General features: G+C 44.9%; 1 protein-coding gene across 1 annotated transcript in view; it reads left to right on the forward strand.

Moving 5' to 3' along the window:
• FRMD4A (FERM domain containing 4A) overlaps positions 1-26818 on the forward strand; it is a 134357-nt gene that overhangs the window by 67430 nt on the left and 40109 nt on the right. Inside the window, exons 7-10 of the mRNA XM_010580959.1 lie at positions 2667-2750; positions 9442-9507; positions 9713-9770; positions 11591-11677. Of these exons, the coding sequence (XP_010579261.1) occupies positions 2667-2750; positions 9442-9507; positions 9713-9770; positions 11591-11677 (295 nt within the window). The remainder of the gene's footprint in view (positions 1-2666; positions 2751-9441; positions 9508-9712; positions 9771-11590; positions 11678-26818) is intronic.

A 26818-nucleotide genomic window follows, 5' to 3' on the forward strand; every position in this document is an offset into this window, starting at 1 on the left:
AAAAATAAACACACTGAGATATTTCACTAGAAAGAGCGGGAAAGGCAGTAAGTACAAAACCACTTGTGATCCTGCTGGAAACGTTTTAAAAATTAAGGGGTTTGGTGTTTTAAAAGGAGCCAAGAGGAAAGTGACCCCATGGCCACTAGTTCAAATGCAACCCGAGTCATTTTTTTTTTCCTTTTTCTTGGTTTGACATCCTTTTGGGAGTCTAAATTCATTTGTCTTGAGACAAGTCTTGCCAGAAGACTTAGTGAATATATGGACCACTGAATGAAATACCTTTTTGTTCCTGGAAGTGATTACCTGAAATACGTTTAGCACTTTGAGGTTGTGAGGCACTACCTTTATGGTATTTTCTAGGTACTGAGCCGAAATGTTAACTCCATCCAACAACATCACTAAGAATGTCTTTTTTTCTGATTCCTAAAAGACTTTTTATCACAGTGCAAGCAAGCTTTGCTCCTCGCTGACAGAAAAGACGGAGCTGACTGGTGTTAGCCCTTTCTCTTATGGGAGCCACTACAGATTCAGGCATTTTCCCAGACTCTCAAAGATAGTTAGTCACCACTAATCTTGCCCTATTTGACAGTTTTCTGGGCTCAGAAAGTCCCTGTTTGGAAGTTACTCCCTGTTTTCCCAGAAAAGTTTTGGAAATTTCTCAACTTCCTTCTATGAGCAGCCAGCCTCAAAAAATCTTCACTTGAGGGCAGTGACTGTTGCTTGTGCTCTGATTGTGCTGTGATCTATTTTTTTTTTCCTGTTTCTTTCAAAATGTCAAAAAAACTCAGTAAGAGCTGAGTATGCATGTGCTGTGGAGGACACGTCTCTGGGCAGACCCGGTAAACTCTGTAAACAGCAAAAGCTTGTTTTCTAGGCTGTCAGTCACAGAACAGAGTGGCCAGATCGGCAGATAACACAGAACAGAGCAGCTTCTTGTTCAGACTTGTGGAGGTATTTACCTGCCATGGAAGAAAAAATCTGAATAGGTTTTTAGCATTTGCACTTGCAAAGGAAGATCTATCTGACGCTCTGAGACGTATCTGACCATGAGATTTAGGCAGAAGTGGGTGTTCAAAAACTGTTTGTCAAGAGTCATTTGACTTGGCATATGAGGTGCTACTGAGTGGTTTTCTATGTGCTTAGCATGGAAGTAGTTGCCTTAGTCATTTCTTGTAAGTGCTGTTCTACACATCTTCACTCTGCAAAATTTGAACTTAATTGAGACTTGGGCATCTGTGTCATAGATTTGTCTTGACTAGAAGTTGTGGTCCTGTTTTAAAACTACTTAATTGATTGTCAGGGAACTACCATGATAATAAATGCCTGAAAACATACCCAAAATGCCTGCTCCAGGATTTATGTTAGTGGTTTACCCTATGGCCCAACCTAGCAATTAACCTGCAAACTCCAATTAAGACAAACCCACCTAGGTCTCAGGCAGAGCCTGCTGCTGGCATGTGCAAATGGAGAAATGCTGTGGGAAGATTTTTGCAACTGAAGCAGTATCACATCTCTACAAACCACCATACAGACTGTCCCAGAAACAAGAACAAAACTCAGGGTGACCTGGCACATCCAAGAACTCCTTGGGCCTTTAGCAAATGTTAGGATGGCTGTTCTACAGCTGGGGATGCCAAGACTACCTGTCTGCCTGGTTAATGGCCCTGCTGCCCTACAGGAGAAGCCAGGGGGGCTGGGAAGTCTGGAGCTCTGGAAGAGTTACCTCTCTCCACAGCTCCAGGACAGCCGCACTTTTTGGCAGGATAAAAGGCAGGGTACAAGAAGGCAGAAAAAAACTGCTATTAAGAAGTAAACCAATAAACATTAATTCTTTGGCACTCCTCAGTGTCCTGTCTGGCCCTCTTGGCTGTGTATTTCTAGAATTTTAAAGGTAACAGCAACACTGCCTTCCTTCCCAAGCCTTTGAGGGATTTTTTTTTTTTTTTATGTGCACACAATTCCTTCTGTGTTTAACAGTGGGAATGGAGGCATTTTGGGTTTGTAGAAGAAAATCCCATGGTTTCATTTCATCTGTGAGAATCTGCCTCCTGTTTCATGAGCTCTCCCTGCTCACTGGTGTGCACTGATGCTGCTCCAGCTGGCCAGTGTGGCCACTAGAGGTTGCAGGGAGGAGAATGTTGGTGAAGTGGTTGGGCCTGGTCCCATGGAGGGTTTTGTGCAGCGTGGCAAAAATTCAAGCTGGAGTCTTATCAATGAAGATGTGCAAAGGCCAGGTCACTGGGGCAAGAGGCTAAGAGCAACCTGTGATGCTAAGAAAGTAAATCATTACTTTTTGCAGCAGGTTGTAAGGCATTAAATAAAGGTGATTTATTGCAGCTGAAAGCATCACTTTTTCTCTGTATGAACATGTCCATGGGACTCTCTTCAATGAAATGTGACATGGTGGCTTTTGTGTCCAGTCACTGGTAGGAAGTGCTTCAACATAACCATCTGGGAGAGCTTCTCACCAATTTTGATAATAGAGGGAAAAGTTAACTGGGCTGCCATAAAACAAATAAAGAGAGAAGAAAAAGGAAACCCCAGTGCCTTTTGTTAAGGAGGAACAGATGTAGAGCCGTAGCAGCCTGCCAGCTAGGTCAGGTCATATCAAATATTGTGGTTATTTTCTTGTAGCCTGATCTTCCTTTTGAACTCTCTTTCAGCAATGAAGTTGTAAGGAATGAATTAAAGAAGCTGCCAGCCCTTCCAACACCAGCACTGAAGGAGCATCCTTCCCTCGCTTACTGGTAACGTATCATTCTGCTGAGCAGCTTTGCAATGTCTTATGCAGGACCTGGCTCTAGCAATAAGTGATCTGAGAGTGGAACTGGGATGCAGGGATTCCTGCCTTCTAGCTCTGGGTCTGCCACTGACCCATTGCATGATTCAACACAAGTAGAGCTACCACTGTGGGCCTCAGTTTCCCCATCTGCCAAAATAGCTGCAGTAATGTCTGGCCAGAAAATTCATTGTAAACATGCAAGTGTCCTGATGAAATCAAGAGGCCTAATGTGCCATTTCCTTTCCCAGCACTTTGCATCTGTGCAGTTTTCCCAGTTTGAAATGTCAATGTTTTGCACTGTTCTGTGTTACTTTTGAGTGATTGAGCTTCATCCTGCAAGTCCTCTCTGTATGGCATAGCTGAACTGAAAGGGATGTAGTTCTCCTTTTATACAAACTAGGTAATGTTCAGAGGTGGAGGATTGGGAGATCTGTCTTTATTGCATTGAAAATTAAATCCAGGGTAGGAGCAGGGTCACAATTAAATTAATGTGTATGCCCCACACATAGATTCTTTGTGCCACCCTGCCTATCCCTTTTATCTGTGCAAATAGGAAAGAATTTGGGGAAAGACTGTTCATTAATGGGGAGATGCTTTCACTTGATTTTCTGCTTGTTTCTCTTTCATGTTTGCCTTTAAAGCATTAGGCTATAAGCCTGGGGGTGGGAGTGAACTTCTTTATCTGCTTTTTTAATTTCTGCATCTTGGTAATCTGAGGATGGCAGGGGGGAACAAATCGGTTTGTAGTTTATGATCTCAATTCTTCCCTTTGCCAGGAAGGCCATCCACTGTTTCTAGCATGGCTGCAACACTAGAATTAGCTGCACCTCATGTCAAGCCGTAGGCAAGCTAGTCTGTAAGGTCTCCTAATCATTTTCTGAGCACATGAGGAGAGACTCAGAGTCCCCAGCTGAGGTTAGGAACACTAACACAAAAGCTGTGGATCTTCAGAGTCTCCTGGTGTTTCTGTCTAAGAACCAAACCAAAACTTTATGAAAAATTGATAAATGTAGGCTGCCATTTCACTGGAAGAAGAATGGTCTCCCTCTTTGGAGTAGCTCTTTCCTTTTCCTTTTTCCACAAACTAATCCCCACATTGAAAAGCAGTGCATTTCTAGCCAGGTCGGTGGCCTGGTCTGACTGACAGACTGGTAGCTCAAGCTAAAAGCCACCACAAGAGCAGTGGTGGGAACAAGTAGCCACGGACAGGGAAGGCAAATTTGACCCTTCAGCAGCAACATGGACTGAGGTCTTATTAAAGTGCCCACATAGCCTTTGCTTCAGTTGCCTGTGATGGTATCCATACACAGGAAAGCAGTGACAACCCAGGCTGCCTGTCAGGCCCCATCTGCCCATCAGGATCTGTCTGCCCCCACTGTTGGGAAGTGTTAGTCAACATGCCTATGTTAAGGACTTCTGCTGGGAAATGTCAGCGAGTTCTGGGACTGCCTCTGTCCGTAAGATGCTATCCTTGGGTTTGGGCCATGTTCAGTTACCTGAAGCAAGAAGAGCCGTGTAAAAACCTCAAGCTCAGAATGCAAGTATTTACTGTTATACACAAGGTACAGCACTTCTTGCAACTATACTCAATTTTGTGCGAGATCATATGTAACTGAGAACAGGTCGGAGGTTGGGAAGCTGGTTGTTTCCAATGGGGTAATAAAACCAGTGACTACAGTCCTGTGACTCCCTTGTGATTTCACTTCAGTAACCAGGTCTCAGAGACCTCTTATACATCAGTAGTGCATTATTTTTTAATGGTGGCTTTTTCATAAACACCCTCTGAAATGCTGAATGCTCACAAGAAGAGGCTGCTGGTCAGTCAGACAAAAAGCCTGTGAAGTACAGATCAAACTTCTGTGATCTAAGAGAGCAGATTTTTAAAACTGTTTTCTTACACTTCTGCATTTCATGCAGATTACATACTGGATACAAATTTCACCCTGTTCTTTTCTGTATGCAATCAGTTTGAGACTCCCACATAGTCCAGGAACCAGGGCCTTGAGTTGTGGCTTCTCTTGCCCATGCATGGAAACAACTGACAGTATTTATTATTATTTTACACACAAAACTAATCTTAATGAGACAGGAGAGAACCTGTGTTAGTTCAGAGCACTCCTTTCCAGCCGTTGTCATTGCATTTTATCTCAATACAGATCATCCCCAGCAAGCCAGCCCAGTACTAGGTTACCAGTAAGAATGCAAGGAGGAGATACAATGGCACAAAAGTGGGTGCTAGTATGGGATTTTCAACAGACCTGGGGGAAGATAGACTCCTTCCAGGTTCCAACAGATTTTGAATGCAAGCTTGTTTTTAGCAACCTAAAGCATCAGCATTGCGATAAAATTCACCTCTGAAAATATCAGCTGAAAATCACTACTTAGTTTCTCTAATACAACACAGACCTGAGGCTCTGATCCTGCTCTTGGTCCATTTGGCCCTAGACATGCTCTGCTGGCTTCAGTGGGATAGCATATGACTGAAAATAAAGATGTTAGAAAGTTCAAGAATATAATCAAGATGGACAAAGGTTAGAAACAGACAACAGTAAGGTGCAGCAATGAGTGGACAGCTATTTAAAACAGCTCAGTGTGCTGGGAAGAGAAGGGGGAAACACTTACCTTTGAAAATCTGGATCTGATGATGAGAAACTCTGGCCCTGCATTTGCTTGCAAGTTGTCTGCTGTCCAGTTCTGTAAGCTGCTGGGACAGGACAGATTTCTTAGTAGGTCTTAAGATCTTTATCAGAGTTGTCTGCTGCAAGATATCACCCGTGTACTAATTTTTTCAGCTTTGGGGGGAATGTTTTATGAGCTGGCAAACAGACGGTAGTGTTTCAGCAGCCTCCATGTCTCCACATTAGTTAAGCATCCTCTGTCAGCCCTGCGTTATGAATGAGTGTCTGTGTCACTGACACAGCAACAAGCCAGAGTGGGGGAAAGGAGACGTCAGCTGGTGGTCCAGGCAGTGTCCCAGCACTCTCCCAGCTGTCAATAGCAGCATGGCAGCCGCTCAGAGATGAACAGCTGAAATGATAGGGGAGAATGTTTATAAGCTCTGCTAATGCTCCTTCTGACCCGTGAATGATTTTGCTTGTTTTCCCTGGCACATGCTGGGCTTACCCCTCTGTCCCAGAGCTGGAGGCAGAAAGTGACCTCTGTGCTGGATGATCCTTCTTGTGAAAAGGAAGTTCAAAGAACCGTTAAAGGAGAGACTGTCAAGAAGCTGGGGTGGGATTCATCTGACCATGAACATTTCTTCAGTGTAGACCTCTTCATCTGATCTAGGTGCCCTCAGCTCCCTTTGCTGTCAGGATGAATTGTGCTCTGGAGTATCTGTTTCCTTCCCGAAAGTGTGACTAGCTCCATGCTGTAGGAAGGTGAAAGGCAGCAAATCCCACTCCTAAATATTCATGGCTCAATTGATAATTCAGGCTTTAGGATTTTTGTCCAAAAGTAGAAACAAGGATGATATTTATCTGGCACTTAACTTCTGTAGACCTCAAAACATTATACAATGGAAAGGAAGATCATCACTATCCTAATGATGCAATGGAGGTATAGAGAGTGTTGCCTGCATTTGTTTAGGAGAACTGGGTAGAGCCTGGACTATCCCACATCTTAGAGTATGTGTTGAGAACATCATAACTTTATTCATCCCACTGTTCAGGAAGGCTCCCTGATATCTAATCTGTCCTTTTGAAGGAAATGGGCCATCGATTGACTTCCCTACCCAAGGGGTATGGTCTGGGAATATCATCCATTATTTTTTAATAATCATTTGTAAGAAAGCAGAGCATATCCGGAATCACATTAGGTAATCATCTTGTGGGTACATCTGTCCTTTCCTTGAATGGCATCACTATGAGGGCTTGATCTGTACAATAAACTGCACAGAGTGGAAACGAAAGCTAAGAGCATTTTCTACTGGAGACAATCCATTGTTTTCTGAAAAGTCACTCCTGGTTTGTTCCTGTCTGAGACAGAGAGGAATTGCATCCACATGTAATCATGGTTTTAAGAGGTAATTTCAAAGGGCTGTAAGCCCTCTCTGTCTATCTTTTTTATTAAGAATGATGGTTTTTGGAGATCTTCCAGTACTGAACACTCATGTAATTCAGTTATTGCTCCAAAAGTAATCCTGTTTATGATAATCATGGCAGGAGACCCAGGCTCTGCCTTCATGTGCACGCCCATAACATCTGTGGTACTTGCTTGGATCAGTGGGCCGAATATGGTTTCATAGCTGTTGAATTTATAGCTTACAGATCATTTTCTAAGCATTAAAATTATTCTGAGGGATTTGATGGGAGAGCTGGACCATTCCTTTACCCATTTAGTTTGTCACTGACTCAATCAGCACCCTGTAACCGCTGTGGCGTGCTGGTGGGACGTTGCTTCACCTTGCCCAAGTAAAAGCCCTTTTATTTTCACAAGTGACTTTCGAGGGAAGTCACTTGCAAGTGAGTTAGGAAAGCAGTTACTCTCAGACAAATTACAGGCTTGTGGGGGAACAGCTGGCCCTGCTGACAATCCAACAGACTGTCTACTTTGAATTGCTCTGTGCTGTCTACACTGGTGTTTCTGGTCGTCTCCCTTCCTCCCTGCATTACCAGGGATGGATGCACAGTCCTCAGCTACCCTGCGCCAGGCCCCACACCCCATCTGTGCACAGCACATCTTGTCTGTCATGTCACAGTGCAGTTTGTCCTCCTTGTAATGTCACAGAACAGAATATCCTGTGTGTGATGGCACAGCAGGCTCTGTGTGGCCTCTACCTGTGACATCACTGAGATCATTATGAAGGCTGTGCCCAGCAGGGGCAGGGGAATTTCTTTCTAAAAGAGATTCTGGCTCCACGCAGATCTCTCTGGCACAAGGATGCAAGTGGGGAAGGCAGCAATAAGACGCAGTTGTGTTAGCAGGACTAGTGAAACACTTTGCAGTTTTCCACAAAATTCCCCATGGGCATTTCTAAGCAGTTGTGGTGAGGTCATCTACCAGACCATCCCACACTGCTGTGCTCCTTCACACTGTCTAGCAATAAAAATAGCTCCAGTTCTGCCTGGGGAAGGATTACCGCATGGTGGACAGCCATGTGGCTGCCTTTAAAGGCTGCATTAGGGGCCCCAGATGAACCTAGGAAATGCAGGGAGGAATGCCAGTTCACATTGGCCTGCACCACATGCAGCATGATGGCATTAGATAGACACTTGGTACTTCTGGAAGCTTATGCAGTGCCAGGTGGGGAGGGCACAAAGGTGGAATAAAGGTAGTTTATGTTTCCTTTCTCTTGGACTGGCAAGGTCTGTACAGTATCTCAAGAGGACTCAACAGATTCCTTATCCTTGGTGTTACAACATAAAGAGCAAGAGACTGGGTTTGAACCTGAGGACTTGAGTATTCCGTCATACCATGTAACAAACAGAGCTGGTCCTGTGGGCATTACATTGCTGGAAGTTAGAGAACAACCAAAGTCAGACCAGTCTGATAGTACCAGGCTTGGAGGCTGTGGTGACTTGCATGGCTGTAGATTGAGAGGAATGCCATTGAATTCAAAGGAGAGCTGTGTGAACCTTCGAAAGGAGATCTTGGCTTATACTTTGCCATGCTGTGACCTTGCTAGCACAGCTGATCGTATGCATCAAATAGCTCTGGTTCTGTGCTCTTCTGCTACCCATTCACTGGAGAAGAAGGGATGAGATTCTTTTAAAAGAGAACTTACAGATGTCCCTCAGTCTGTCATTTGGGTCATGCTGATCTGCTCTTGGATGCTTCATCTCTAGAGTGCATAGGTGAATGTCTCAACACGCGTTTATCAAACATGGCCAGAACTGTTCTCTGACACAGAGGCCCACTGGTGTGGAACACTGTCCATCTATACCATGAAACTGTCTTAGTCTCCAAAGCAGTGTTGGGAATGGGCCCTGGCCCATGCTAACTTCCAGTGCATAGCCAGGAGTTGCCTGGGGGAAGGCAAGTTAGTATAACCCAAAAGTATGCAAAGGCACATCACTACTTTAACAGTAAAGGGACCCAAGTTTGAGTGTCGTGGAAACTTTCCCTGCCACTGTTTAACCTGCTGTTATAGACATTGCCTCTGTGTACATTAGGAATTTAACTCGCTGCTGAGAGAGATTTCTCCAGAGTACTTCCACTAGTGCTCCTGTACATGGTTTTGTGCCATTGTGGTGAGGAGTAATTTGTGAGGCTTAGGGCTATTACTGGCCACCAGTTTCTGAAAGCTTTGCTACCTTTCAGAGAACTTGGTGGGCTTGGGAAAAGTTGCACCAACTAGGGAAAAGCAGAGCTTGAGCAGCTCCAACACACGTCTGTTTGCCACACAACGTAATATCATGGGCATTGTTTGTAGATAAGTAATGCAGAGAGGGAAAAGTCTGTATGTGTAGATACTGTGTGAGTAAAAAAGGTTCTTCCAGAAAGCCAACTCCTAGAAAACCATTTTTATTCTCAGTCTGTGAGTTCCCCTTGTTTACTCTGGGCTGCATCAAATCCCCTCATCTAACACTTTTGCTTGGCATCTTTTGATTCCCTCAGTCAGTAGCTATGTTAACAGAAGTGTCTCTTCGCCTTTTGGCAAGATTCTTAGTCATGATACTGCCATTATATAAAATATCCAATTTCTTCCTTTCCAGTGAGGATCGAGTCATTGAACATTACAAGAAACTAAATGGTCAGACAAGAGGTCAAGCAATTGTGAAGTAAGTGAAATAAGAGTGACTTCTTGTGACCTTTGTTTTATCAGGAAATACTTATACCGGACTGTAAATACAACATGTAACTATGTCTCCCACCTCATCCAATGCTTGAAGTATTTATCTACTTGACTATTTATTTATTAAAGCATCTTTCTCAGATAATCCTCTTAGCTTCTCAGACATGTTATTCATATGTGTTGTTTTGCAGTTACATGAGCATTGTAGAATCCCTCCCAACGTATGGAGTGCATTATTACGCAGTAAAGGTACGTGCTACAAAAAAGAGTCATTTATTGAATTAAACTGTTGTTGGAGAGGGAGGGAGAGAGGTACAAATAACCATCCTGCTTTCAGAATACAATACACTGCTACTAAAGTCTGGTTGCACTTCCTGTGGTCGGATAAACTTATTTTGACTGTGCAGTGAATGTTTGGTAAATACAGCTCCAAAGAGGAAAATCCTGTTCTTGGAGATAAAACTCTTGCAGTCCTATTGTGCTGGAGATGTTCAGTCCACAAGCAGCAGCAAGCTCTGGTGATGCCAGTGAAGCAGCACCAAAGGGACAAGCCAGCCACATTGCTGACAGACTTGATGCTTCACTCCTTTTTGTAGTTCCAAGAAGTCAGCTTTTTCTCAGCGTGCAGATCCACGAACAACTAACTAGGGTCAGCCATGACCTGCAGACTGTATCTCCCTTCACTTCAGATATATGTAGATGGATACAGATATAGTACATCTTTTTAATGCCAAATCATTGGCCCATAGTCTAGAGAAAACACATCCTCCCCTCCCTCCCAACAGCTGTCCACTTCTAACTATGTGGATTTCATGCAGGTATTCATGAAATCCCTCATTTCTTTTGTCTAATGATTTATCACCAAATCTTCCAGTCTCATATTATTATTATTATTACTTTCCTGCCTGACCAGCTGTGTAGGGTTGTTATTTTTTTTAAGCAGAGAAATCAATAAACATATAAAGAAAGCTAGATCCATACTCCCCAGAGCATATTCCCCCATTTATCACCCCTGAAGTTTTGATGTGTTTCATCATTATCTCTCTGCACAGATCATATGGTTTTTCTTATGTCTGTAATGTCTTGCACACATAGAGTACCATAAAAACACAAGTATCTGACAGTGCCTGTCTCAGGGAGGTGTGTTTCTGGTCTATTCCTGCTATGTGTATGGCATGTTGGGAAAAGCATTAGCCTCATCTTTTGCCAGAGGGCAGGATCCCTCCAGCACCCTTTGCATCCAGACCTCTTGATCAAGATCAAGGTCTCTAGATCAAGAAAGATCTGGTGGATTGGGCTGGGTGTTCAAGCCTGCAAACACTTGAGAGCTGTTCCAGTGAACTCCCCATGATCAGTAAGTACCAGTGAGCAGCAATGAGGCAGCAAATATTGCACATAATAGATTTTGCTTCTGGCTGATGTGGGGGTTTTGGTTTTGCTGCGTTTTACCCTGCCATTCTCTATCACACTAACAGAACAGATGTAATTTCATTGAGGACTCCAGTTCAGTAAATTGCAAAGAGGCTGGTATCAGATATCAGCCATTACTCCATAAGGCCATTTTATTGCACGCTCAGACACAAAGCAGTTGGGTCTGAGCCTGTCAGACCTTATCACTTGGTAGCTCTCAGATCCCATTACTGCTGCATTTTCAAGATTAATGCTAAAATCCCTCCACATAATTCAAGTCAGCTGGGTGATTCACTTTCCTTCCTCTCCAATCTCTGAGTGTTCAGACTGAGTAATTTGCAGGGAAGAGAAAGAGGATGCACCACTGCACAAGGGACCCATGTCAAACCTCCCCACCTCCCCTGGCAGCATTTTGAGTAACTTGACCACAGATGATGCATTTTAAATGTTTTATATGTCATAGCTAAAAGTGAAACAGATCTTTCCTAAACACCATGTGGCTTTGTGACTTGAGGAAATTCAGCAGGGTTAAATTTAACAGTGCCCATGACAGTCAAAGATACTGCTTAGAAACAAATCTTCACCTTGAATAACAACCTAGTAAATCTCCAGCATTTCCCCATCCCATTCAATATAACTCCCTTTCTTTTTTCTTCCAGGACAAACAGGGAATTCCCTGGTGGTTAGGACTTAGCTACAAGGGGATTTTTCAATATGACTACCATGACAAAGTGAAACCAAGAAAGGTAAGTGTTTACTTTTCTATCAAGGTCTGGGCTTGCTGCACATGTTATAGCTTGATTTGAGGGTGTGATATATGCAAAATGCTGGCATCGATTCATGTGATTTTGAAGGATGTTGTTTCTCCTAAACTTGTCTGAATGTCTGCAAAGAATTAATGGACAAAAGTAGCTCTTAACTTATTAAATGTTGTGGTATGGATGGGAAATAAACGTCACTTGATCTTGCAACTTATGCTTCTTTTTTGCATGATTCATAAGACATAAATGGGAACTGAAGGACTGATTCTCTCAGGTGCTGGAGACCTTCCACCCCACTGGCTATGGCAGGATTGAGGGTGCCTAGCCAACCCTTGATAGTGTATTGTCAAGCCATAAATTATCCGAGAAAGAGAGGGAAGAAGAGACAGGAAATCTTTTTCTATTTATTAAAAAAAAGAAAAAATTGTATGGTTTTCCTAGGAGCAGCATTACATTTGATAAGCAACAGTTTTACTAACTGAAGAGTTAATGTCAAGCTAACAAGAAAATAAGATTTTCATCACATGCCTAAAAAAAGGCATTAAAAAGTTTGTGCCCAGCATCTGATTTGTTTAGCAACTTTACTTTGAAACAGTTCACAAATCAAGGCATGGCATGCATAGATCTGATCACAAAACTAGAGCTTGATCAGTGATGACTACCCATTCTGGTCTCTTTATTAGTATTTTTAGTGAGGCTTTCAGTGCATCTGAAAATTGGTATTTGTCTCAGTCCTTCCAAATTGCCTTTCAGTAATCCAGCTAAGGAATGTCCTATTCATTTGGGAGGAGGAAGGTTCTGATCCCCTGAGCTCATCCTACTAGGCATACCCATGTGTCCTGATTTTCCTACCTAGGATGCCATCTAATATAAGAAAGCTCATCTCTGAGCACATGCCCTGCAGGTGGGCTGCACAGTCTGTTAGCGACAGCATTTCTTGTACTGCAAACCCGTGGAAACATCAGAAAACAAGGTTTCAGGCTTGCTTGCAGGCCACAGAACTGGATTATTTGGAACAACTAGGCAGCTCCTCTATGGATACAAATGCTTCCATGCTAAATTAACATACTGCATTTCTCTTTGCATTTTCTCTTTCTCATTTTGTCTCTGTCCCCCTCCCTTTCTTTCACCTCCTCTGATCACATTCATTTTGGACACTGTCTGGTGCTCACAGGTAGCATCTTCTATTAAAATAAAATAGAATCAAGGTTTTGGTAGAAAACAGAACTGCCAAGGAGGCTGCAGGAGACAATAGATGCATTGATTAGCCTTTTACTCATTGAAGGCTATTAATGGGGCTTTTTATTCATTGAAGAAAAGAATGAGGGGAGTAAGAAAGTCTTCACAGAGCATCTGTGCTCTGAAAGACATAATCTATTTGGGATCAATCATTACCTGCAGGGCAAGCCATACTCCCAATAGTTTTAAACATGCCTAGGCTAGGTGTTTGCACCCACATACCTCCATTAGTGCCAACCCCCCAGGGAAGACATGTCCTTAAAACATGCCTTCAGAAGTCAGTCTTAGTGATAGAAACATTTCTTTGGAGGAAAACAGTGCCCTGCCATGACAAGGACTCAGCCATTCACAACCTATAGCAATTTTTATCAGCTCTGATGGGATGAGAGTGTTGGTGGAGAGCAGAAGAAGAAAGAATAAAAGAGGTCAGGTGCTCTGACTGCGTGAGAGGAGACAGCCATTTCCACTAGAAGAGTCAAGCCTCCTTTCTTAGCTTCTCTACTTTCTCTTCTTCTCAGCCGCTCAGGATGATCTGGTCTGTAGCATTTGTTTCAGAGCTTGATAACATCTTGACCAGCCTCTCTGTGTCCCCACTAACCTACCTCTAGCTCTCACATTGCCTCTCAGATCAGGGGCATATCCTACCCTTCTTCTGCAAGTGTAACCCTAAAAAAATAGGGTGCCAGTTTTCTCTTTATTGGGAATTACTATTTTTTTTCTCTCATTAAATTATGTACAAAATCCAGGAGACCTGAAACAATGGTGCCACCTTATGTGTAAACCACTGAGGACTTCTGTGGCTTAGCAGAAGTGGTCATAAATCTGGGAGGGAAGGTTGGGTGGGAAGGGAGAGCCAGAATTTCTGGGCTAGAATTTGTCCATTGCCATAATCCAGAGACCACAGCAGTGAAAAGACAGCCTAGATGAGCATTTCTCTGTTACACGATGCTTGAAAACCCCATCTGTTGCCAGGGCTACTCCAAAATGCACAACCTAAATCAGGGACAGGACTTGAATAGTGTGGCTGAGGCTTCATTATTTCACCATCGTGTGCTTTTACCCTCTGTAGTGCAAGTAAAAAGACTTCTTACCCTACACAGGTGGTAAAACCCCTCTGGCGAGAGCAGCCCAACTCCCTCAGCGAGGTGCAATGTTTAATCCTCTGCTAATTAGATTGTAAAATTGCACTTGATAACCCTGGTATCTGGGAGCTTACCATAGTATCTGAGTCATTTCACTATACCAGCATGGACTGGTTCAAGTCTTTGCTCTGCAAAGAGGAGGGGTAAACCTTACTGAACTTTCTGCAAAGTAAAATTAGGGGGGAGGGGGAAAGAGATTATATCTTTTCTAATCTTTATTATTTTGTTCTTGCACATTGCCAATGCCAGAAACAAATTGAAAAATTACAATGGAAAAATAAATCTCCCTGGAGGAAACACAAGCAGAAAATTGTAGCAAGAAACCAGCTGAAACCAAGACATTTATATTAAATGCATATAAAATCCTTGCTTGTCTTATAAGAGAGATTGTAATGTTTTCCTATTATGTCATCCTAGATAGATTTCCATGTTTATTGTGTTTGCAAGTAAAGTTGTAGCCCACACTAAGCAGCTGAGCCTATCTCAGGCGATCCCATTAGCAGTCAGTCAAAACCACGTTTTTATTAAATTGCTGGAGTAAATCAGCCATGTGTCTCTAGTAAACTAACTAGGTTTGTCAGCAAGTTGGATGAGTCCAGAGAGGAGAATTGAGGCTGATGCAGGGCCAGAACTTGATCTTGCTTGCGCTATTCTCACTCAGGCATAAGTCCTCCAGCATTAGTGGGGATGCAGCTGAGATGGGTATCTGGCACCTAGTCCGAGGTGGTTCAGACGGGAATGCAGGGCTATTAAACTGGAACGCAGCTTGCACTTGGCTGCAGAGCCTAATGTGACTCTGTGCTTCTATTTTTATGTTTTCTCCTGCCTATGCTTGAATTCTGTGGAAGCCCTGAAGCTACCCAAAGCCATCACTTTGAGACTTATCATTCTCCCTTCTCTTTTTCTTCTGTATGTTCAGGGGCTAGCTCACAGACACAGCAAGCCCTTCCAAAGGCTTCCTCTTGAATGCTGCCTGTTCAAACCCAGATTTGGTCCATATCAGTTATGACCTGATAGCTGTTCATTCTTAGGTGTTAAAAAAATGCAAAAGTTTTGGTATACTTCACAAAATCCATCACTGCAGCTGAACAAGAAGAAGGGAGTATCAAGCGTGGAAAGATGGCTGCTGTCCTGCTAACCATATGCTGAGGCATTCTGGAAGTTTAGTAGTGGCTTGCAGAACCAGTGTCATTTGTGTAGCAGCAGCACACAGCATCCAGGATGGGCAGAATCCATCCCCCTCTCTGTTAGACTTAGCTTCTACAAACTCTTCTCTGTGAAGAGAAAAGGCCCTTCAAGGCTCGGTGTGCTTTGAAAAAGCACAACAAAAAGGAGTCATTGTCCTGCTGGGCTCTACCTATCTTGGGTCAGCACCATACAATATTCATGATAAACCAAAGCAAATTCTTTGGAACCAGGTCTTCAGATAGGATGTGCCAGCACCACTCTCCACAAGGTGCTGAGGCTGTAGTGACCAAACCCATCATTTTCAGAGAAGGGTCATTAGGGGTTTTTTTGCTTGCATTGCAGAGCAATTGGAAAGAAAGAGCAAGGCACTGCAGCCCCGCTATATGACTATGTTGTCTGTGAGTGGTGTTTGCTGATTTTAACCAGCAGGTAAATGTAACTCCACTCCATCCCAAGAGACCTGTACATGAAGCAGAAGCAACGTAGCCTGGAGCTGTGAGACCAGCATGCCCAAGCAGTTGTAGTAGCACTAGGCATGTCTCTGTTGTTCTAGTGAGATATTCCCACTGATTTAAGAGCCCAAAGGCATCTTCTAGTGCACACAGTTTAACAGTTAGTAAACAATTAACTCCAAGCTGAAGAGTGAATGATTAACAAAGTCAGCCAAAGGACTTTTGTATGGCCAATAAACAGACAAAGAAATTGTTTAACTTATAACCAAAAATAAAATTACCTTAAAGGAGAATTGGTTGGTTGTTTTCCAAGAAATACCTCTATGCAGTGTTATCCCATTTTCTTCCACAGAAGGCTAGTGGCAACGAAACTTAAGGTGAGCCTTTTTTCTCAAACTCATAAACATTATCAGTGTTCACATTCTGTGGTTGACTGAAGAGAACCCAGGGGGAATAAAGACTTTTGGAAATAAGATAAAATGTGAGGCATCCCAAAATTCTGCTGGGAATGTAGCTTGATAAAGATTTTCCCTGTGAGAGCCAAACATCAGTTTCTGCCATTTCTTCCCAGCAGTATTCTTTCTCTGAGATGAAATGAAGCATGCTATGAAAATACTCTGTCCCTTGCCATAAGGTCTCCACAACGCTCTATGGATTCTCATTAAAGAAGAATTTGATGTGTAGTATTGTTGTGAATTCAAAGCAACAGTGGGATTGACTTCCCATTTAAACATGCAAAAACCAGAGCTAAGTTGGACCTATCCTACCAAGCAGTACAAAGCACAAGTAAAATCAGTAGCTTTAAGTGTCTGATCAGAGAGAAATCACCTGCTTGTCAAAAGCATGAGCAAAGTAATCCACACATTAATTGTGTCCAAAAAGTGAAAGATTGCTGTGTGATGTCACTTGGCCTTTTCCAAACAACAAGAGATAGAGTGAACTTTCCCAATTCCAGAGGCAAAATGAGATATTTGCACAGGAGGAGCAATAGCCTAATTAAGAGCTGCTTTATTGCAGAACAAATAGAGATCCTCTCTGCTTTAGGGCATAATGAAGCATTGTCAAGTCAGTAATTGCACTGATGGAGTGGTTAAACTTGTGCTTCCTGTGGTGAAGGAATGACAGACCAGTAACTTAAAAAACCATAAAGTAGGGATTGATGGGAAATGTATAGAAACTAGCGAACGATGGGGAGGAGGAAGCTGACAAATTGGTCTCTATCCAGACTGATCATAGAACATAGGGACAGTCAAAAAGGGAAAAGAAACATGAAATTCAAATCAGTTACAGGGAGCCCAATTCACTTGCATAACTCCTTGCCACGTGATACAAGAGCTTAGAAGGGTTGAAGATAGGGCTAAAAGTGTGACCCTCCATCCAGAGTTTTAACATTGAATTGGTTGTTTTCAAGCAGGATTTTGGGAGGGGTTATAAATCCTTATGTTCAAGGAGGATGTTTGATTTGGCAGCAAGTTGGTTTCTGTTGTCAGAGGTATGGAGAATGTGTAATGCTCCTTTCACTGGCATGCCACTGAGCCACAGGGTGTATTCAGAAAGGGCTGGCCTTTCTCTAGAGCATCCAGAATCAAGTGGGGTCAGAGACAATGTACTGGAGTTGTGTCTAACTGGGATCTTCTTGGAACAGCATCATTTCCTAAGACCTTTGCAAACATCTTTGCATTGCAGACAGGGAAAAAAGATTTCAAATTTACAAATGATACAGGAGGAGCAGAAAACATTTCCAGGAAATACTGGTTTAAAAGCTAGTGGAGTCTCAGTGGCATTGCTGTAATAAATTATTCACTGTGATTAGCTGACTGTTAAGGACTACCTGCTGACTCCTTCTGCTCAGCGCTTTTATTTCTATTCCTGTTGCTGATCCTTCATGCTTTTTGGATTATGGACTTGGCTGTAAACTGAACCAGTCTTCAGGTCATGGCGGGTTCAACTTATTTTATAGTGCAGTAATTCAGTCTTGGTTTAGTATTTGGAAATGTGGAGCACTGGAGGAGAGAGACATATACAAAGCAAGGTTCCTTACCATGCTGTTTTGTCTCATGGAGAGAGGTTGCTAACCCAATTTCCTTCCACGTCAAAATATAAGACCCAGACCTGTGACTGTTGAAGAGCAGCCATAGTTTTTAAGACCTTCCCCTGCTGAAATGTCTTATTCCATCCCTGTTACAAGGGAGACCATGTTCTCACTAGCACCTTTTTTACTGCTGCTTGCCCTTGATTTGGGGTGTCTACCATCCAGCACCAGACTCTTTCCCTTTTGGCACCCACTACTCCATGCCTTACCACTGCACTTCTCTGTGCCAAAAAGCTGCCAAGCGCACTGGGTAAATAAATAAATAAATAAATCAGAGCAGAGCACATTGGGCTGGAAAGCAGGATTTTGTCTGTGACACTGAGGATTTCCGTGGGATTTGGCCGGACATGCCACTGGGCTGTCATTCAGTGAACATGCCTTTTGGCAGCAGTACCAGCTGAAGTGGCCTTCACCACCCTCCTCCCCCATCGCAATCCTGCCACCACTGCTCATTTCCTCCCCTGGACCCCTTCCTCAGTCATGCTGGTATAATTGTGCGGCCAGGAAGGAAGCTGCTCCAGAGAAGGGATCAGAGCTCAGCATAACCCAGCCAAAAAGAGTGGCCACTTTTAACCTCGATCAATTCCCAATCCCATTCACCATCCAGCTCACAATCAGTACCCGACAGCACAGCTGTAGGAGCTGGGTATGGGTGCAGGCAGCATAAATCACAGCAGCCAAAGAAAGAAACTGCCATTAACCTACACAATAACTTTGTGGAGCAAGACAAGGGCTCCATAGCTTGGAACAAGATGGAAGAAGTTTGGCTGCATGGAGTTTGCCATGGCTGAACCAGGATGAATTAACAGTTCAGGTATAGGTTATCATCATCAGTTTTTCTCATGTAAGCTGGTAAAAGTTTGCTTCAGTGTCTCTCCCAAACAGGGCCGATCTCAGACAGCTAGTAGATTGTCTAGGTAAAGCAACTTTTAAAAATCATAGAATAGTCATGCTCATTTTCCATTATCTAGGTAAATAAGTAGCTTGGTCAACTGTAATGCTTGTAAACACTAATCCATAGTCTAAGGCCCTGCTGGTTTTTAAGGAAACCAGCACTATTTTGGTGGTTTAGTGTACGTGTACTGTGGTGATACCATCAGGCATAAAGTCCCCAGGGTTTTCTGTGAGAATTTACATTCACAAAGGCTACAGCATGATGTCCCATCCCCTGACCCAGCCAACTGAAGCCCATGGCTACCATTAAATATAGGAGTAGTTCCATCAAAGTAAAACTCCTTTGCTCTGAGTGCTTTGTCGTATTCAGGTCTTAAAGGGTAATTCTCTATAAAAGCAGCAGCCAAGTCTTAAATGATTCTGCAGCACACAGCAGGCACTTCAACAAGATGCAAAGACAAATCACTCCAACAGCACAAAGTGAAACAAATTGGACCTCAGTGCCCTGGAGTTAGGGTGGAGATCTGGAGGAGACTGAAACCTCTTTGAGCACTTATGCTTGGCTCTGAAGTGGTAGCAGGCTCCCCATGTGCCCCACCCTTCTCAAATTCTGTCTCTTAGCTCACCAGGACTCACTACTCCAAAGGCCTGGGCATTTTTATCACCAGACGAAGCCAGGCAGGAGCCCAGTTATTCAGTGGCTATGAGTATGATGCATCTTTAAGTCAGGGGCCTGGGGAGGAGGCTCAGAAGGTCAGGCATTATAGCCCGTTACCATGTATGTGGGATTGCTGCTGCTGTGGCACCCCATATGCAGACACCCTGCATCACAGGAGTATTTTTAGTCATACAACATAATACGTATGTGCATCACCATAGCAGTGTGGGATGGGGGTGGCAGTTCCTGTATTTTGGTTCCAAGATGTACTTTATTCATGCCACTAGAGAAGACAAAAGGATCCTTAGGAAAGAGAGTAGCAGGAATGGTTTGTGGGCGGCATAAATCATTCTAGGGTGCCAAAACCCTAGGCTATAAGCTGGGCATCCTTTATCTAATACATAGTATATTATGTTAGAAAGGAGAGATCTTCAGTGCAGAAATATCTAGTTACTTTGATTTGCTTGCAGAGGATAAAAGGGAGAAAATTTAACTATAAGAATCAGGAAAAAAAAAGTTCTCTGTAAACCTATTGATTTAGACACACTCAGCATGGTGACAGCAATGCAATGTCTAACAGCATCTACCAGATATGTATGTCTAGCGAAGGTGGATTTGGTTGTATATAAAGTCAAAGTCTGATGTCCCAGTCTGTATATAGTTATAGACACAAATATCAAGTTGCATTACGTAGATAAATAATGCTTTGTGCAAATAGCAGCTCTTCCCTCTGTGATCTGATGTTTTGCTGTCTCTCTGAGCCAATAAACCACTTTTTGAAATTTAATAGGGAATTGTCTCTCCATAATGGAAATGAATGCAGAGTGGTGATTATATAGATCTAGATGCAATTTCTGTTTGGTCAAGCCAGAAATGTTTGTTGGAGTGGTGTGGTCCCATGAGAACAGCACACAGCAAAAGGGATCTCAAATTGGACCAGAAATTGTTTGTCTGTTTGGCAAAAAAAGAGTCCTGAAGCCTGAAGGGAAGAAGTAATTAGATAGTGAGCTGGGATTGCTGACAGACCACTGAAAGTCCCACTTAGCCAAGCCACTCTCTCATTCCATGGGGGAAGGGAGGACAGCAAGCCTGTGGGAAGATCATTGGTGGGGTTGCTTCCCACATCAAATCACACAGGAAACCTTTTATTTTTTTTGTTTTGGGAAGTGAAAACAAGACAAAAAAAATACCCCAAACTAATAGAAATACAGGAATGAATGGAAGTGTGGCAGGATGGAGGGCTAAGTTACAGTGCAGCAGCATCCCCATCTCATGACCTGGGGGCACCGTCAGCATGGGTCACACTAATTCACAGGTGACAGCCCACGGAAATCTCTTGGTAAATCCGCCCCTGAAACAAGACCCCATTTGTTTCAGCTAAGATGGTGCTGTTCTGCCTGGACCAAATGCTTCCTCATTCACTCTAACTAGTTTGACAGAGGTATGATTGATGGGAGCAGGGTTGGCTTGAGGCAGAACACAAATCCATGCCCGGAAACCACGGCCCCACTGAAATCACTGGGACAAAACTGCCATTGACTTCACTGGAGCTGTGATTTCCATAGAGTTTAAGGCCAAAAAGGGACCGCTCACAACCTCCACCCTGACCCTCTGCATAACTCAGACCCTAGAATTTTCCTTGCTGGTTTGTTCAGTGGAGGGAATTATATTTCCAAGGAGGAATTTTTTTGTTATGTTTGTTTTGTCTTTAAACTGCAAAACAAAAGACTTGGGAGTTCGTAGCTGCACTCATGCAAGCTGTGTGAAAATACTGTCATTGTTTAGTTCCATTGTTTAGTACCAGTTTTAGTATCAGGATGTCATCCAGGGTTGGCTCTTGCCCATAGTGTAGGCAATGGAAGGGGTTGCATTTGGGCTGATAGAAATGTGCCATGTTATTTTCTTGCCTTTCCTAAAAGCCTTTCAGAGCATCCAGTCTGGGTGGTAGTCCATGTATTTGGAGGGATGATTGTTCCTTCTGCATAGTATGGTTTAACAAGGTATTAATCATCTAAGAAGCTGCAAGACTTGAAGGACTGGGAGACACCATATAGGTCAGTAAGTCCAACAGCAATTACAGTTGGTCATTTATTAGATGCTTAGAATGAAAGAAAAATATATGTCAAACAGGCCTCTGGAGGTCTCTAGCCCAACCTCCTGCTCAAAGTTGGTCCAACTTCAGAGTTTGATCAGGTTAGTCATGCCCTTAGTGTTTGACCACCTTCCCTGATTGTTTTGGTTTGGGGAGTTTTTGCATATATCCAGTCAGAATTTTGCTTCTGCAACCTGTGTCCATTGCCTCTCACACTTTTTCGCTGGGCACCTCTGAGAAAAGTCTGTCTCCATCTCCTTTGTAAATCCCCTTTAGGTCACCAAAAAGAGTGGACAAACAGCAGGTAGATCGTCTGTAGACATCTGCAGATGGTTTGATTCTGAACGGCCACCAAGCGTGGTATCTGAAACCCCTGAGAGTATGTGGATTGCTGAGTAACCCCATTCTGCCTGTGCCCCATCTCAGGTGCTTCAGGGGAAGACATACACACAGAAAAGGGAAAGAAAATGAGACACCAAATACCTGCGCATTTATATCTGGTTCTTAATAGACCCAGTGCAAAACGGTTCACACTGTGTCCCCACAGGGTTGTCCAGCCACAGTGCATACTGCCCGGTTCAGTGCCAAGTCCAGTTCTTCTGGGCACAGCAGGCAGAAGACAGTATCAGGGACCCAGTACCCCAACCCCAGGATAGAGAAGGCTGAGAATTATTCCAAAAGGTAGTATTTAGGCATGTTTCTCTAGGTACCATAATCCAGAGAGCACTGTGCACCAACCACCAGTGCTGCCCTTCAGCAACTCTCTCTGTCCTGTCCCTGAGATGCAGGGTGACACAGGAGCCAGGAACAGCCTCATTACTGCCAGGGGTTCCCAAAATGTATGTCATGGTCCCTCCACTGGGGTACTCAGACAAGGCTACCTGAGCTCAAAGGGACAGAACACGACCTAGTACCTAGCACAGATTAACTCAGCTCCCCACAGCTCAGCAAAGTCCAGGTCACCCAGGACATGAGTGACCAAGCCAGAAACATTCTCCTATATTTCATTCACAAAACACCCTCCCGTCTTTATCAGGAGCCTCTGACATTTTTCAAATGCTCTCACTCTGACCCTACCTCCTGCTGTGTGCAAACTCCACGGCACAGGCCCCACGGTCAATAAAAATGGTAAAAACCTTCTTCAGACTCACATGGCTGAAACGGATGCAGATCCCTGGGCCTCCTCTCCTCCAGGCTCAGCTTAATTAGGGAGCAGCCAGCAAACCACAAGTGTGCTCACAAAAGAAGCTTGCGTCTGAAGGGCTTTGACTGCAGCTCTTTGTAACTAGTCACAAACATCTGGTGCCTGGCAAGCTTGCCGGCCTCTTGGAAGGGGTTTCCAATGAGAAAATTCCTGTACCTTGCACCTGAATTCTCCACAGCGCACCGTGCAGCAGTCGGATCTCTCCCCTGGCTCCTCTTCTAGGCTGCCAGCTTTGCAGAAAAGCCATTTCTGGCACTAGCTTCCCCACCATAGCCTCCCCACCCACCCCAATGCATTTTAAACAGTCCACATGGTCCGAGAGGGAACAATTATTCTCTGGAATGTTTGTGGGTTGATAAGCAGTCTTGCAAATTCAAGTGATAGTGTTGGTTCCAGTTTTATTGGCACGATGAAACAGAGCCCATGGTGGGGACAGTTCCTCCAGAGGAGAAGGGAATAAGGGTAATTTTTTTCTCCTGTTTTAGTAGCCCTTCTCCATTTTACATGCATGCGTGAGTGTGCAGCTGTGCTCAAAAGCCAGTCTCAGGGAGACTTCCTTAAGTATCTATTGAAGATTAAATGATCTCATGTGCAGCCTGTAATGATGGCCACTAGCAAAAATTGTTCCCATCTGAAAGCTGCCCAGTGCTGCATGATCCAAAATGGGCTGCTGACCTCAGAAGAGATCCCAGTGGGCAAACCACCACATCACAGAAACTCACCCCACCGCAAGCACCACTAATTGTCCCCTTGTCTGCGGGCTCCAAATGAAGGCAACTACTAAAGGGCGGGGGAACTGTGCTCTCAGCTTGTATTACCAAGTGACTTTCTCCTAAGCCTCATTTCCAGCGTGTTTGGGGAGATGCTGTCCCAGTCCCTCCTGCGAGGTACCTTTTGTCTGGCAAAAGTCACTACGCCCCTAATACAACTCCAGTAAAGCCAATACGAATTGTCCCACCCACAAGGGCAGGCATTGGATTTGGCCCTGCAAATTAACCAAAGACAATCATAAGCCAAATAAGCCAAAACCAGACCCAGTCTTGGTGCAGGAAGAGGCAAACCTGCCATGAACATGGATGGTTTGACTCAAACGAGCCCCCAAACCAGCACGCATCTGTTGGCACTGCATTTCTGCAAGACTCTGTTGAAATTATGACCAGCTCCCTGCTGTGGCTCATATTCCCTAGTGAAGGTTGCAAGCACCAGCGTGGTAAAAGGATCTTGATGGGTAAAAATTATGCTTCCATTTAAGAAGACTCACTAATGGCACCTTGCGCATCTGTCACTGAATTAACATCAATTTGAAACCATATATAAGCCAGGCAACGGGTGAAGGGGACAGCTTGCTTACATTAGGAGGTCTGGCTGAAGGGAGACCTTAGACTTTGTTTCTCCTGAGGGGTTGTGATTGGCTAACAGGAAAGCGGATACTTTCTTGTGGGTATTCACATTTTTGCAGATTGGATTCCTTATGTATAGGAAGGGTGAGACCTCTCAGATCAGTGTGGGCAAAAGGAGTAGGAGACTGCAGAATAGTTTTGGGGGAGCAAAGGGAGTGCAGTTACAGCAATGGTAAAATGCACATGTACGATCTGAAGAGCAGGGCTATGGAAAAAAAGACACAAACTGCGGTTGCGGGGTCACTTTCACCCCTTCCCTCCCAAGAGTCTGGATTTGCCTCCTTGCACACCCTGCTAAGAAAAACAAAGAAACTAAATATAAAAATACAGCAATCTGGGGAGCTGCTCTGGTGCCCAAAACGTAGGTGTCTAATTCCGTTTTAGGCACTGCTGGGGATCCAAGACATCTGCGTGGGGCTGGCAGATACAGCACTGGACCTATGGCAGGCTCGCTCCTTCCCTCCTGGGGCAGCAGCCAGGGGCCAGGCAGGGTGCCCCGGGGCATGGAAAATGGCACTTGATGCCTACATTTGGGCATCTGAACAGCTCTCCCAGAGCCCTGTGTGTTTGGACAGTTGGAGTTAATCATCGAAGGGAAACGGAGCTGCAGTTAACAAACTGAGCACTGTGAGCAGTGGTAGCAGAGAGGGTAAAATAGGGAAGGATTGGAGTGCAGGGGACAGTCCAGCAGAGTTGGAGGAAGGAGGATGGGGAGGAGAGCAGCTGCCAGCAGCTCTGAAAAGTGTTTCAAATTCCTTCTGCGCCACGCCGAAGTTTAGTCATAAATGACAACAGGGGACCCAGGGACAGAAGGATGTTTTCTGAAGGGTGTGATCTGCTGGTTTTTTAGACTCTTATGTGTTCCACATGTCTGAGCGCCTCCCAAACACGTCCTCTGCACATGCCATGCAGCACAACCGTGTTATCTTCCCCGCCTTGTGGACAGGCATCTGGAAGCACAGAGGGATGTTTTCGGCAGCCCACATGGCAGTCTCAGGCTTGACCCTGGTTGTTGTCAGTGGGAGTCTAGGCCCCAAACTTCCTTTTGTGCCTTTGAAGCTGGGCACTTGCAGGGGAGACAGACTTCAGGTTCAGACCTCAGCTCCCAGCTTAACCCTTTCACCCCATGTCTATCCTCCCTCAGTGGGTAAAATAGTGGGTATTTCTGTGCTTCGTTTAGTGATTACAACTTGTATGCAGTGATTAATTTTTCCAGTGGAGGAATAAAATAATCCTTGAAGGACAGTGTAACCCAGCCCTTCAAGCTTCCCATCCCTACTGGCCCCCTTCGACTCCTACCCTTCTGTGGTGCAGACAGCCCCAGAGTATGGGGCAGCTCAGTGCCCTCTTTACCCCATCCTTCCTTCCAAATACCCTGTTATAGAAAGAGAAAAGACACCCCCCTCAAAAAAAAAAACCAAAAACCCCCTCTTGGTTGGAAACTTTTACGATGACAAATATTTTCAATATTGCCACCCCTGAAATATTAGCAAGGAGAAAATTTTGGGTCCTCGCTGTAGCTTGTTTTATTTTCTAGATTTCACCTCCACCAGCAGCTTAATCAGTGCAAATCAAATTACGCCTCCTGTTTACTTATCTCCAGAGCGCTGACACTGGCAAGTGGCTTATCTCGGCATGGCAGGAGCCAGCGCCTTCCTTGGGGGTAGGACAGGAACTCCACAGAAGCTGCTTGTGGGAGAAGGAGTGTAAATCAGGGAAAGCTCTGCTGGCTCTGCTCCCCAGCAGCGAGGTTACACTCCCTTAGCTCCGCTGCTTGCTAGGGGCAGCGTGGGGAAGCCGAAGTGCGAGATGCCCAAGGGGTGGAGGCTGCCTCCTCCCTGTGGATTAGCAGCCTGGAAGCCAGGGTTTGGATTTTGGCTTACTCATTTGTAAAGAGGAGGCGGTGGTGGACCTGTCTGTGGCGGTGACGGTGCGGTGGTTTGCAGAGCTGACACAAGTGTTTTGCAGTCACCGCGTCTTCATGCTGCTTCTGCGGTCAGTCCTCCCTCCTGCCCTGGAGATGAGGGTTATTTCACAGCAGAGGTGTGGGGTACAGGGACCGCGTGAGCACATCCCACTGCCCAGGAGCACGTACACTCAGCAGGCAGGCACAGAGAGACCCACAGGGCTGGCCCATGCCAACTCGGGTGAGGGCGTGCAGCCAGCACCCGGGAGACTTGCATTTTACTCCCATGACTGCTTCAAGCCTCAGTTTCCCCCTTTGGTGACAGCGTTGCCTTTGTCCGCGTGCCGCTTTGAGACGCCCCGACAGGGCAGCCTGTAAAACAGAGGCAGGAATATGACTTGTTTATTGCTGCATTTCGCACCGCTGGGAGCACGCCGGAGCCTTGGGCATCGCCAGCACGAGTCTGCCAGCACCCGGGACAGATAAACTGGCTCCGCTCGCCTTATGCTCGTGCGAGTTTTACGTTGGCTGCGGGAGTAAAAGCAGAGCTGGGTATCGCACTCCAGCGGAGGGGTGCAAGTCACCCCCACGGGGGTCTCCTCTACCCAGCCAGGCCGCCCTCGCCCCTCCGAGGTCTGCGCTGCCCATCTTGCCCGAGGAAAAGGCTGCTGTGCTAAAGGCCAATACACACCAGCTGCCAGCCCTCGAAGGAAAAAGTAGCCGAATCCCGGTTTTCCCGTGGCTTGCATGCGTTTCAACCGTACTCCGCCCGGCAAAGCGAAACCGGCGCCCTTCCCCGCCTCCCCCCCGGCCCCGAGCCCGCCGCAGGCAGCGGGGGCCGGGCGGGAGGAAGCCGCCC

Source organism: Haliaeetus leucocephalus, unplaced genomic scaffold, assembly GCF_000737465.1.
Source record: "Haliaeetus leucocephalus isolate CR32 unplaced genomic scaffold, Haliaeetus_leucocephalus-4.0 Scaffold751, whole genome shotgun sequence".
NCBI lineage: Eukaryota > Metazoa > Chordata > Aves > Accipitriformes > Accipitridae > Haliaeetus > Haliaeetus leucocephalus.